The sequence below is a fragment of the Podarcis cretensis genome, assembly GCF_951804945.1.
Source record: "Podarcis cretensis genome assembly, chromosome: 9".
Classification (NCBI taxonomy): domain Eukaryota; kingdom Metazoa; phylum Chordata; class Lepidosauria; order Squamata; family Lacertidae; genus Podarcis; species Podarcis cretensis.
Window position 1 is genome coordinate 29,692,104 of NC_137178.1, and position 14,234 is coordinate 29,706,337.

At 39.5% G+C, this 14,234-nt stretch overlaps 1 protein-coding gene across 3 annotated transcripts in view; it reads right to left on the reverse strand.

Moving 5' to 3' along the window:
* PRDM5 (PR/SET domain 5) overlaps window positions 1-14,234 on the reverse strand; it is a 92,494-nt gene that overhangs the window by 27,999 nt on the left and 50,261 nt on the right. For all 3 annotated transcript variants that reach the window (XM_079990518.1, XM_079990517.1, XM_079990516.1), the window contains 3 exons: window positions 11,579-11,672; window positions 8,090-8,250; window positions 5,372-5,465 (listed from right to left, as the gene is read on the reverse strand). In XM_079990518.1, coding sequence (XP_079846644.1) covers window positions 5,372-5,465; window positions 8,090-8,250; window positions 11,579-11,672 — 349 coding nt within the window. The remainder of the gene's footprint in view (window positions 1-5,371; window positions 5,466-8,089; window positions 8,251-11,578; window positions 11,673-14,234) is intronic.

Below are 14,234 nucleotides of genomic sequence, written 5' to 3' on the forward strand. Positions count from 1 at the left end.
CCTTACTAAACCTTAAACATAAGGATTGTTTGGAAATATATGAATTAAGGTCCTCCTAATAGTAGAAGAAGAAGAGTTTGGATTTGATATCCCGCCTTTCACTCCCTTTAAGGAGTCTCAAAGCGGCTAACATTCTCCTTTCCCTTCCTCCCCCACAACAAACACTCTGTGAGGTGAGGGAGGCTGGGAGACTTCAGAGAAGTGTGACTGGCCCAAGGTCACCCAGCAGCTGCATGTGGAGGAGCGGAGACGTGAACCCGGTTCACCAGATTACGAGTCTACCACTCTTAACCACTACACCACACTGGCTCTCAATGCTACTTCATTTCTACTGCTGAATCCAGCTCAAGCCTCTTCAAAGCCATTCATGACCCTGGCTTCCCTTATATCTATGCTTTTATATCTCAGTGCATCACTGTTCATGGTTATTACTCCAATAATAATAATAATAATAATAATAATAATAATAATAATAATAATAAATTTATTTATACTCCGCCCATCTGGCTGGGTTTCCCCAGCCACTTTGGGTGGCTCACAGCATATATTGAAACATAATAAAATATCAAACATTGAAAACTTCCCTAAACAGGGCTGCCTTCAGATGTATTCCAAAAGTAAGTAGTTGTTTATTTCCTTGACATCTGAAGGGAGGACACCACTACCAAGAAGGCCCTCTGCCTGGTTTTCTAGCTCTACTGCTGAAAGATTTGGGCCATTTGCCACATGCTGAAACATTTAGGCCGGTTCACTGGAGTTATACCCTTGACGGGAATCCCAAGGAACAGTTACAATATCTAGGAAACCAATCTGCTGTTCACGGTAACAAAGAGAGGTGATACAGAATGTAATGTTCTGCAACCATTTCGATGGCAATTAGTTTACTGATGTGTTCCTTTAATCCAGGCCTGCTTTAGTTGAAGTGGAACACAATATGCCACCTCTGTCCTGCTGTGGGCTTGACAGCCCTCATTTTTGCAATCCCAAGGAAAAAAATACATTTAACTGAGCCACAGTTGGGTTGACATATGTGGATGGAGGGATCCTTTTGGCTTAATGGGTCACACGTTGTGTATGTCTGCTTTAAGGTCACAGCCTTCTACTACTCTGCAAATTAATACTGGGCCAAACCAAATCCAAATCCAAACTCTAAACCACTCTATAATGAGCAAACCTGAAGATAGCTGTGTGGTGGCCTGGGGACAAAATGGATGTTAGCCCCTTTTACAAAACCACAACCTAATCCTTCATATGTTTACCAAGAATTAAGTTCAAGTGTGTTCAGTGGAGCCTACTCTCTGGTAAACAAGCATAGGATTGCAGCCTCAGCTGCATATGGATCTCATCAGGATATGTTTGCAAAAGTCATGGTGCAGTGAGAGACATATTCCATGTGAATTCCCTAATGTAAAAAATGCTCTGCCCACGGAAAATTACGGTGCCAGAATAAAGGATCCTAACCAAACCTTCTCCCCAATGTTTCAATTTTATGTGTGCTGATTCTGTGATAAGCATGCAAGCATGCAATCGTCTACCTTTATTCTGAATATAAACAGAATACATTTTCTAAAAGCTTCTACTAGATTTTATGTCCTTGCACAAGGCTTGCCCCTTTAGCAACGACCAAGAGTGCAGGACCAAGGCCTGTTGATCAGACCAAAGGCCCCTGTAGTCCAGCATTCTTTTTGCACAGTGGTCAATCACAGATTTACTTTCAAACCTGAAAGTTTAATAAAAAGCTAAATGTATAAACAGATCACATTGCTGCACATTGAGCAAGGAAGAGCCTTCCAGAGAACCGAAACTGTGGACAAATTAGAATTCCAAGTGAAATGGTGGAGGAGGATAAGAGAAACAGACATACTTGTGGACTGCTATCCAACCAACATCAAATAATAGAGGTTGAGGAAAATATGAACATGCTTACTTTTCCTGCCTTGCAGAGAGTGTTTGCTAATCTCTGAGAAGAACATGGTTGTCATTACTAACAAGATTTACTAGACCAGTACATGCTGACAAATGACCGTGAATTCTTGGGGCTATGTTATGGATGTTTCAAATCTAGTGTTTGTCCCCCAATATGGATGGGCAGAATTTGCTCGTCTATTGTCCTCCAAGATCAAATTTTCTTAAATTTCTTTACAGCGACAGCTTTCAAGGATTATACTGTAAATGTTGCACAGGCAGACACCCAGCTGTTGACAGGACAGTGCAGACTGCAAAGGATTGCTAGCTGGCTTCCTACCACCAAGCATCATCAAAGTGAGGAACATCAGATTGGCTCCACTGCTGTGCCCACTTTGAGCTTCCCACAACTGAACCCTCCCCCCCCCATAACTGGCAACAATGTTTGGCTCTGGGAAAGCAGGTGAGAAACACTGCTCTGCCCCGTCCCTCACTGCGCACAAGTAGAAAAGGTTACAATAGGAGGACAAGATTAAAGCACAACACCCACATATTTGGTGCAATGCTCAAGTCTTGGGATTGCCAACACATCATTCACTGCACTTTATTCTGGAGATATGAAACTTAATCCTACATCAGTCATGACATTTTTTAAGGTCTAAATTAGGTATTAAGAAATACAGTGGTGCTTCACAAGACGAAAAGAATCCGTTCCGCGATTCTCTTCGTCTAGCGGTTTTTTCATCTTGCGAAGCAAGCCCATTGACGGCTTAGCGGATTAGCGCTATTAGCGGCTTAGCGGCTTTTAGCGGCTTAGCGGATAAGCGGCTTAGCGGCTTAGAAAAAGGGGGGAAAAGGAAAAAAAAAACCCACAGGAACTCGCAAGACATTTTGGTCTTGCGAAGCAAGCCCATAGGAAATTCGTTTTGCGAAGCACCTCCAAAACGGAAAACTCTTTCATCTAGCGAGTTTTCCGTCTTGCGAGGCATTCGTCTTGCGGGGCACCACTGTACGAAGATGCTACTGCCCTGATGGATCATACTGGGGTCCACCATTTAGTACAATGTTACTAGCTTCCTATACCGCAAATGTGTTAATGTGCAGCTACATACAGAGGGTCAGATAATATCCTCTTACAAAACTTTTGTCCCAGGTTTATTCGCCTGCATCACAGTGACCAGCAAACAAGGATTCTGTGACCATCTGCTGAGTCCTTACCCTCCAGTTAGGAACTACAATTTCAGCCCTTTCCAAGAAGTAGATTCTGTTTCAGCTACACAATCTAAATTTTCATTGGAATAATCAGTATTCAGCCCTGGTTACAGTCAGAATTACAAACAGGACCAAACAAGTAAACAACTTTAATCTTAACAGGTGGCCGTGAGAGATGGAAGTGATTAAGACTTATCAAACATATTAGGAAGCCAAGTGATTAAGTGCACATGTTCTGTCATCTTCCTGCAAGCCAAATTTGTTTATGCAAAACCGAGCAGAATGTCATAAGAAGACTATTTGTTAACAAGCGCTTTGCATGTCAAACACCAATCCTCACCCTTTTAAGTTGGAAACCAAACATCACAAAAACACTCAGCAGCTTGCCAATTACTCGAATACGTAGTCTGTGGTAAATAGAATGCTCTAGGGCATCCACTTTGTTTTCGAAATTTGTGTCTTCGATGTACTGTCAGATCTATAGATAAGTAGAACTACTTCATAATAGGTGACAAGAGACACGTCCAGCCAGTTGTAAGAACATGATGGCACTGAGGGTTTGCCAGCAAAATCTACAAGTAGGGAACTGGAGCTGGGACCAGTGTGTGGCAGCAGTGAAAAAGGCGAATTTCATGTTAGGGATCATTAGGAAGGGAGCTGAAAGGCAAACTGCAAATATCAAAATGCCACCATACAAATCTATGGTGCAATCGCATTTGGAATACTATATACAGTTCTGGTCACCTCACCTCAAGAAGGATATTGTGGAGTTGGAGAAAGATCAGAAAAGGACAACCAAAATGTTCAAGAGTATGCAGCAACTCCCTTATGAGAGAAGGTTACAATTGGGGCTTTTTAGTTTAGAGAAAAGACAAATAAGAGGAGGCCTATATAAAATGATGCACAGTATGGAGAAAGTGGACAGATAAAATTTTTTATCCCTCATGTTATTTTTTGTGCCTAAGTTTTTTTTTACAATACTGTATTTTAATGTTGTATTTTAATTGTTGTAACCCACCCTGGGACCTTAGGAGGAAGGGCAAGTAAATAATAATAATAATCTTGAGGAACTCAATTTACTGATCATTTTAGTATTTCTTATAAACCACCTAGAAGTATTGTAAGAATCAAGCAGTTGTTAAACAAATACATTCTTTTGAATGTCATGAATCTTCCAACTTTTAGCTACATTGGATGTCAACTCAGTAATTCATCATTTCATTGAAGAGTTACAAATTCAACCAGGCAGAGGGCCTTCTCGGTAGTGGGGCCCGCCCTGTGGAATGCCTTCCCATCAGATGTCAAGGAAATAAACAACTGACTTTTAGAAGACATCTGAAGGCAGCTGTGTTCAGGGAAGTTTTTAAAGTCTGATGTTTTATTGCCCTATTAATATTGTTGTTGTTGTTGTTGTTGTTGTTATTATTATTATCATCATCATCATCATCAGTTCTGTTTGGAGCCACATAACAACAACAACAACAACAACAACAACAACACCACAGACTAGGGCAGATGTTCTCCAGAATTTTGAGATTTTAAAGTATCTCTGAATGTTAGTGCAACATCAATGTGCATCAGTATGTGTAATATGGTGTGTTTTCCTACCACACGTGTCACGGTGTCATGCATCACAACATGTACCTTGCTTACTACAGCTGAGTGACATACAGGCTGCAACACAAGCAGAAGAACAGGCAGCAGCAGCATCGTGCATAATGCAGGTCTAAAACAGAAGGGGCCATGTAGCTGTTCCTTGTGAAGAACTTTTACACAGGAAAAAAAAGCTTTTGCCTGACATTCAAGAGAAACAGTGGCCAAAAGTCAACTAGCTAAATCAGAAATGAGCACCCAGCCACAAGTGAGAAAGATATGTTGAACCAGAGAATAAACTATATAGATGTTTCTTAAAGCATGGTTGGTGTTTGCATGGTTTCAAATGTGAACGTTTAAACTGATTGGTTCCTTTGGCAAAGAGTAACTAAAGTGTTAAAGTAAAATTCCAGGAGCACATGCACTGCAAACTGCATTGTGAAAATATTAAAGTATGTTGAATAGAAGTTAGGGCTCTCTATAACGATTATCCTATTAGATTTATTTTTTAAGCAAATAATTCCAAATTGTGGCACAAGTGATTTTTACGGGGGAGTTATGGCAACTGTCCTTCAATGCAAATAGGCAAGTCTACACTATGAAATGGTGCAATTCAAGTGCCTAGGAAATGTTATTCGTTTCTTACAAAGTAATGTTGTACCTGTATGACTTCGAATATGTACTCTCAGTGTTCCATTGCTTGCAAACTTCTGTCCACAGTATGGACAGATTTTCTCCTTTTCGCCCGTGTGAGTCTACCAGGAAGAAGGGGGAAGGAGGGAAAAGAGAAAGAGTTAACTTAGCTGTGAAATAAAACATAAATTAATAATGTTTATTATTCTTATTGCTCCAAGAGTCTAATTTCTTCAGCTTCCATTACATATCACACTATAATATCAAACTCAGGTTTTAAGAGTTTAATAATGGTTACACTTTAGGATTACAATTACTCTTTAGGACAACACCACAAAATGCCTGAATGAATACTGCTACTCATTGCAAAACAAACCAGGTTATCTAACTTAACTACAGGCCAAATTTGTTTTTTATTTCTCAAATGGTTTGGCTCATAAAAATTCAATTAATCTTTATTGGTTCTTGAAACTGCTTGCGGCAGAAGAAAAAGGTCCTTGTTACTTCCATATTTGCACTACAGTTTTTATAGCAAACACTGGCTTGATTTCTTAATGATAACCTTAAGTTCACTTAAAACTTCTGTTTGTGTCCAGTTCTACTAATGCTATTGTTCAATAAAATTGTTAAAGAGACTTTGGCCCACAAAACACTTTTACTATAGCTGGAAAAGAAGATTTTGAGCGTTACAAAAACTATTGTAAGAAAGATGACTACTTGAAAGATTCATTGTGACTAGATAGCAATGAGAAAGTACATTTTTTACACAACTTTGACTGTAGTTTATGTTCATTGCAAAGGAACTTAATCCAGCAATCTTGTTTAAAAGAACATTTTGGAATTTTAATGAATATGAGATGGAATGTTGGACCTAGCCACAGTAAAATACAATGGGAATAATTCTGGCAAGGACATTTAAGTTGATTGATTTAAATAGGAAACGTAAGGTTTTTTGATGACACCAAAATATAGCTTGCCCAGGTGACACCATAGAATCATAGAATTGTATAGTTGGAAGGGACTGTGAGGGGCATCTAATCCAACCCCCTGAAAAGCAGGAATCTTTTTGCCCAATGTGAGGTATGAACCAATGACCCTGAGATTGAAAGTCTCATGTTCTACCAACTCAGTTATATATTTAAAACTCCAACAGTCTCTGCTAGTGAAATAAAGTGGTGAGAAGTAAAAGAGGCCACCACTGCTGGGTGACAACTGTGAGGGGAGAGCAACACCACACTCTTGGGATTCCCTTTAGAACTCTAAACAGCTTAGGTCCAGTATACTGTATGAATTGCCTCCTCCCTTACTATCCTGCCCACTCCTATAGATCAGAAGGACATCGCAACCTAGGGTGGAAACTCAGCTGTCTGGAACAAGAGCAAAGGCCTTCTCAGTGACTGCACTCAGATTATGGCACACTCCTGCCCCACAAACTAGATTTGGCACCTTTTTATTTGGATAGAGTCTGAAGGGCTGGTTTTAAAAGCTCTAATAAATAGAAATCAAAGCCAAGGACATCACAGTGCAGACACTGGGTGCTTCTGGCCACTGTGTTTGTTTGAATGCAGGATTTTCCAGTTCAGTCACTTCCAGTTCTTTCCACAGTAAGGACCAATGAGGAAGAATTAGAGGGCAAAAACTCAACATATATTCCTGATCTCTCCATGGATACAACTGTAAGAAAAAATATCCTCTGAACGAAGGTTTAGGCTTCTGCCTACTAGTTCAGGATTTTATTTTATTTTAAAAATCAATATAGTTAACTTTTTTCCATTACAAAACTGTTAAGAGTTTAATCAAAACCATAAGTCTACCTGCCAGTTAGGTAAGGTGACAGAGGATATGACCTTCTAGAGACTTCTTTTAATCCTAATAAATCCTGCCACTAACTCCTGCATCCCTAGCGGATAAATAATGTCAATATTTACTCTGTTCATCGAAAGTCAGGATTTACAGAGTGAGGTGGAGAGAGTGTTGACTTAGCTCATCTTATCAAATGCAATAGCACAAAACAATAATGAAATCAAAGTGAAGGCAAATACAAACCCGTCAATACTTCAAACTCAAGACCACAGCCTTGGCCTTAAGAGGGCATACAACGTGCAATGGCTTAACAAAGAAGGGAAGAGTTTAGCATTTACCCCAAGAAGCTATGTACTTTGAGTCATTGGGCTTTTTCAATTGCTGTCAGCAGGTATACCAAGGCAATTGAAGAAGAAATGTTGAAAGAATGATTTATTCCAGCCTTTCATACCCTTCTGGGTATTTGTCCACATCCACATTTGCAATGTTTCCCAAACCAATCAATTAAAATAGTACAAGTTCTTGCATAGATTTCTCTCTGAAGATAATGAACAATCCTATTGTTATCAGAATAAGGAATGAGAGTGAGATATGAGGAAAAAAAATTGTAGTAAGTCGCAGTCAAAGGAACAAAGATTGTTGGGGAGTCTTAAAACTGCTCCACTGATTCATAAATAAGATTGGACCAGACCAATAAGCTTGAAGGTCTTCATTGCTTGCTTTTGAAACCTGTGTTTACAGCTACCTTAATTCTAATATTTGCATATGCTATCACTTTTCATAAGTATTTATTACTCTGTTGGTATGGACAATCAGCAGCTGAAAGTATTTACCTTAAAATAAATTTCATTATCTGTATATTCAAAGGTAAGCATAGTACACACTGAATGAATTTAACCTATTACAATGACCTCAGTTTTTACAAGCTACGGGTTATACTTACTTTTTTATGACTCTTAAGCACAGACGGTGTCACAAAGGCTTTGTCACACAAATCGCATTTGTATTTCTTATGGCCATCATGAACTACTTGTATGTGAACATTCAATGTGTCCTTCCTTTTGAAGGTTGCATCACAGTGATCACACTTAAAGGTTCTTTCACCTTGCAGAGGGGAAAAAGGAATAAACCTATGTTAGTAGTAGACTTAGCTTAACTTCCACTATCATACTAAGGGGAGAAACTACTGTTTCTAAAAGTATCCTAACTTCATGCAGCATACAGTCATAGCTTGGTTTTTGAACGCCTTGTGACTAGAACGTTTTGGCTCCTGAGCATCACAAACCCGGAAGTGAGTGTTTCGGTTTATGAACTTTTTTGGAAGCCGAACGTCTGACGTGGCTTCCGCAGCTTCTGATTGAGTGCAGGAAGCACTCAATGGATTTTCAAATGTTTGGTTTTCAAATGTTTTCAGAAGTCAATCGGACTTCCTGAACCGATTCCATTCGAGAACCAAGTTACGACTGTATAATCTTCCTGCTACAGTTCCTTGAAAGATGTCTAAGAAAGCACATTTTCAGGCATCCACTTTAGAAATCTACACTCAATGTGCATTCCAGGTATGTTGTTGTTATTGTTTAGTCATTTAGTCGTGTCCAACTCTTCATGACCCCATGAACCAGAGAATGCCAGGCACCTCTGTCCTCCTCTGCCTCCCGCAGTTTGGTTTTCTTTACAGCATTGGACTTTCCTTTCGCTTCCAGGCATATCCGCAACTGAGCATCCTTTCGGCTTTGGCCCAGCCGCTTCATCAGCTCTGGATCTACTTGTACTTGCCCTTCGCTCTTCCCCAGTAGCATGTTGGATGCCTTCCGACCTGAGGGGCTCATCTTCCAGCATCATAACTTTTATATGCCTGTTGTCTTTGTCCATGGAGTTTTCTTGGCAGGGATACAGGAGTGGCTTGCCGGTTCCTCCTCCAGGTGGATCACATTTGGTCAAAACTTTGCACTATGACCTGTTCATCTTGGATGACCTGCTCGGCATAGTTCATAGCTTCTCTGAGTTCTTCAAGCCCCTTCGCCACGGCAAGGCAGTGATCCATGAAGGGGATTCCAGGTATATATTGGAGGTATTTTCCTATTCTACAAATTACTCAAGTGAAGACGAATTTGCACATTTCTCAGCAATGAAAAAGTTAAGGCAGCTTACAGCTAAAATAGAAACAGCTAAAAATGCAGATAGGAAATGTTGGTCATCTCTATTTATATATTTGGGCCTGCTTGACCATTCTGAAACCACTGAAAAATGTAAACTCGCAAAAACTAATGCAAGCTGCAGACAGACATACTATTGTGAATACAACAAAACATAAAATGCAAGCAGATATACCTTTTTTATTGTATTGCATAGTATTTTTTAAAATATATTGTTTTTAAAGATTTCTTAGTTTACAAAAATACGTGCATTGTCTCTTTTTTCAAGTTGTGTTTTCTACAGATCAGTTTATTGTTTTGCATAGTATTGTGTTGGTTTTGTTTTATTGACAGTTGGGCATTAGACATTTCATTTTTTTAATAGAGAAACGAAGGCTATAAAATGTTGAAGTGAATGAATAATTAACTGCTTCAGCACAATATTGGACCGGGGTAGTGTTTGGCATTTTACAGGATTTTGCTTACTCTATACAAGGTCAGCCTAGTAAACAAGAATCATTCAATACCTTCAGAAACTTATTACAAGCACAATTATGCTGTACAAACATGGCACATTTTCTTCATTTCTGTACACGTCACCTTTGAGTCTCAAAGGATTATCTAAGAATCTCAGGTCTTCAATGAGTCATACAAAAGATACTCAAACAAAATCTCAACTCGCATGCTTGGGCACCAGAGGAACAACGATCAAGATGATCAGGCATCAAGGAGATTTAAAAAATACCTAATGGATTTCAAGGTGGAGAAACAGATTTTGAAGTCTATAGGGAATTCTTTGACTTTCACAGCCACAACTTTTAGTTTCCTTTGAATTGCTTCTTAGTAGTAGCAGTGGGGAATGGTACTGAAATGTTTTTGTTTGTTGAACAGACCCCCAAATTCACATGGGATACTGCAGTACTCTAGCTGTTTTTATATATGCTGTAAGCCTCCCAGAGTGGCTGGGGAAACCCAGCCAAATGGGCAGGGTATGAATTATTATTATTATTGGCTAAAACTTGCCTTGTAACACAGGCATGTGGAGAGCAACATCACATGCAAAATGTATCAGGTTACAATAATAATACTTAGCATTTATATAATGCTTTTAAAGTGTTCACAATGCTTTATGTATCAGGTTGTAATCCTTCTCGCAATTCTTTAAGGCAGATCATCTGAGGCTACCATTCTTGAGGAGCTAACTTACGACTAAGGCAACCAAGTTCAGGACACAGGTGATATTTGAATCATGAGGTAAATTTCTGCATAAGGACTTTAATTCTTCCGCAATGACTTCACCTTCTATATCACCCTCAAATATCCACGAATACAATTATATTCCCCTTCATGTGTGCTAACACAGGAAACTGCCTTATCCCAAGCCATACCATTGGTCCATCTAGTTCAATATTTTCCACTCTGGCTGGCAGCAGCTCTCCAGCGTTTCAGGCAGGAGCTTTTCCTGCCTACCTGGAGACTTCAGGGATCAAACCATCTGACCTATGCCCCTTCCCTATGCTAATCACAGGCAGCACAAAGGACTGAATTGGAATATACATCACACTCTCTGTAGAGATCCACATTCCTAGGGTGAATTTCCCAGGCTGCATGTGTATCATTTAGCACCATTTACCACACGAATTATGGTCATTAGGAGTTTACCGACCATTGCCTGCCAATGACATATCTTGAAAAAAGGGAAGCCCATTACAAAATGGGCAGGATTTACTAGTGAATGGTACTAAGCAGTAAGGTCAGGAGGGGCAGGATACTCACCACGGGAGCTTTATACAAGAGAGACAAAGTGTGCTGTACAAATTTGGCTATTCCTGGGTAAGGAGTAGATGGAAGAGCTGAGAAAACAGGCACGTCAATTTTGAGCATTGAATCAGGATTAGATCTTCTGAAGAACTCATTTGTATTGCCCACATTGACAGAAGGACTCACCACCCAGGGATGTTTGTTAAATAATAAACACATTTGTCTTTCTGTAGCCCTCAGCCTAATGGTATATTAAAGATAGTTTTTCTATTGAATCAAATAAACAAAGACTCCGTTCCCTGCCAAAGATACAATGCATCACTAGTTTATTGACAAACTAAATGCTAGTCATGGTTAGAGTTTTAAATTCTAAATCTCCCTCTCCATCCCCCCCCCCCCCGGTGTGCATTTAGTGAAAAGACTCTGATCCTAACCTACACCAGACAGTCTTCTAAACTAACAGTGCACTTACTTTCACAGATTACAAGACAGCAGAGATATGTGGGAACTTCTTGATCTTCTATATTAGCACTTACTGTTATGTATTAGAAGGTGTCTCTGCAGAGAGAATGGCGTTCGGAACAGTGCTTTGCATTCCTCACATTGAAATGGTCTCTCCTCAGAATGGGTCTGCAGATGAAAGACAACGTATTTAAATGGGAAAGGCTCAGAGAGATCAATTAGAAGTGATTACAATAACTGTGGCTAACCTTGCTGGCTTAGTTCAGAAGAGATATTGTCCCGGTTCACCAAAAAAGCAACAAAGGCTTAAAACCACATGCTCCTGTGATGGAGAAGCTTATGCTTGGTTGGTGACAAGCAGATGAACACCAAACAGAGAAATGTACATATAAACGTGGTCATAGAGATAAAAACCACACTCAAGTTTTTTTGTGTGGTTCAGATGCCCAACATAAAAGAATGACATTTCCCCACTTAATTTCAGCCTACTTTTCTGCCAGCTGCTTAGCTCTATTTTTCTGAAGCTTAAAAATGAAGTTAGAACTCAAATCCTGTCTCTCAGTTCAACCTTGTTTATTATTTTGAAACTGAGATCAGTAGTATCAAAATTTTGGTAAGCAGATTTTTTTGTGGCCACATTTGAAGTGCTTTGTGGCTGAAATAAGCTTCAAATCATAAATAAAACATAAAGCCTGAAAGGACAACCCCCCACCCCACCCCCATACATCTTCTTGGATTTCCTCCTGGAAAATGTATAATACACTGGAATAATCAGGTTGTTAAGATATTTCTGTGTTTTTAATTTTCTCTAATTTCCAGATACATGAAAGAGGTTTGTTGTTGTTTAATGCTCTTGGGCAGAGCTAGAACTGTAGTTACTTTAACCAAAAGTCACTAGATTTATGTTAACTGGGAGATCAGTGAGAATTGTTTCATTATAGTTCAGAGTGCATGGCTACTACACAAATTTATATTCAAAAGCAGTATCTTGCTTAAGGTAAAAATGAATACGCAACACAAATTCTATGTATCCACACATAGTTCGTGGTGGGAGAGTTGTAAAATTCCATTAAATGTAAAATGCAAAATTATTTAAAGGCATTGCTCATGACTTAGACCAGTACCAGAACCTGTAAGGACTGCATTACACCAAAGTTTTGTAGTCACTTTCACCGATATCCTCCCAGGGATTTCTGATGTTGACCAAGGTTAACGTATAGCTCAAGCAAGAACTTCTTGCCCTACTAGAATACAGCTGCTTTCCCTCATGTTTGCCTCACTTACACATTTACCCAATAAATAAGCTTTTTCAAACATAATTTATTATAAAAAAATACGAAGCCAAAACACCACCTGCAGTTCTGAAATTCTTCGGAAAATGAAGTAGTTTTGCAGTATCACAGAGTTCCTTCAGAAAAATTCAGCTACATAAAAATTAATGGGTTGTATCTATTGGAGTAGAAGGGGTCTTTCAGTTCTTGAAAGTGAAGGCCTAATAATGGAATGGGGATTGTTATGTACTGAGGTTCTCACCCTGGGCCAGCAGGGGGATACTGTAGATAGTTTTAACTCAGGTCCACATATGCAAATAAGGGATTAAAAGTGACGTTCAGTGATTGGATAGTTACAGAAAGTTGTTACAGTTGCGTTGCAGTGGAGCTCTATATAAGCAGGCTGGCTGAACCCTTCAGTTCAGTTCAGTTCTGGCCTGTGAATAAACAAGAGCTGTTTGAAGAATCGCTGTGTCGTCTGATATACTCACCCACAACTTAACTGGGATAGACAATTTTCACCTATTACCTCTTCCCCTGCTGCACCCTGTAATACTTCTTACACTGGCTAGAGATTCCCCAATCCTCCAGAACAGAATTTAAGGGAACTGGGAGTTGCAGGAATAATACATAAGTGGGGAAAATTGCCTCCCTTGCTTTCTGTTCATGGATGCAAAAGCCCTTCCGTAACTGGAAGAGGACCATTGGATACAACCCAATGAAAAGGCCATCCCAATGAACAAGCATGAGTTGTGTCCTGGGCTTGTTGCTGTTATTATGTTTACACTTTTGTATCTGGATATATCTGCTTTATTTATTAAAAATATATATACCTGGCTTTTATTTATAAAACAAACTCAAATCAGCTCACAAAAAACAGCCGTTCAAAATTAATAAAATCAGTTCCATACAATAACACCAAGAGAAATATAAAACAATTCAGCACTGAAACAGGGAGACAAAGCTCTAAGCCACATTAAAAGCTTGATAATTTTTTTTAAGTCTTAGGAAGGCACCTAAAGCATAAGAGAGAGGAAGCCAACTGAACTTCTTTTCTAGGGAGAGGAGGCCCACAATGCAGATGCTGCAACAAAAAAAGGCACTGCTTGGCTGTCTTTTATGCTTCTGAAACTGGTGAGACACAGGGCCTCCAGTACGGAGCACAGTCAATAGACAGCATTACATGGGACAAGACAGCCCTTCAAATATCCTGCCCCCAAACCATTTAAGTCTTTTTAGGTTAGGACCGGGACTTTGCATTGCATGCAAAAACCAACTGGATACAAGTGCAAATGAATCCAAAGTAGTTTTGCACCCCATTAAGAGTCTCCAGGTTCTGCAGAGCAAGGAACACATAGAGCACATTACTGTAATCTGGATTGTATATGACTATAGTGGTACTTTGGGTTACAAACACCTCAGGTTACAAACACTTTGGGTTACAGACTCCACTAACCCA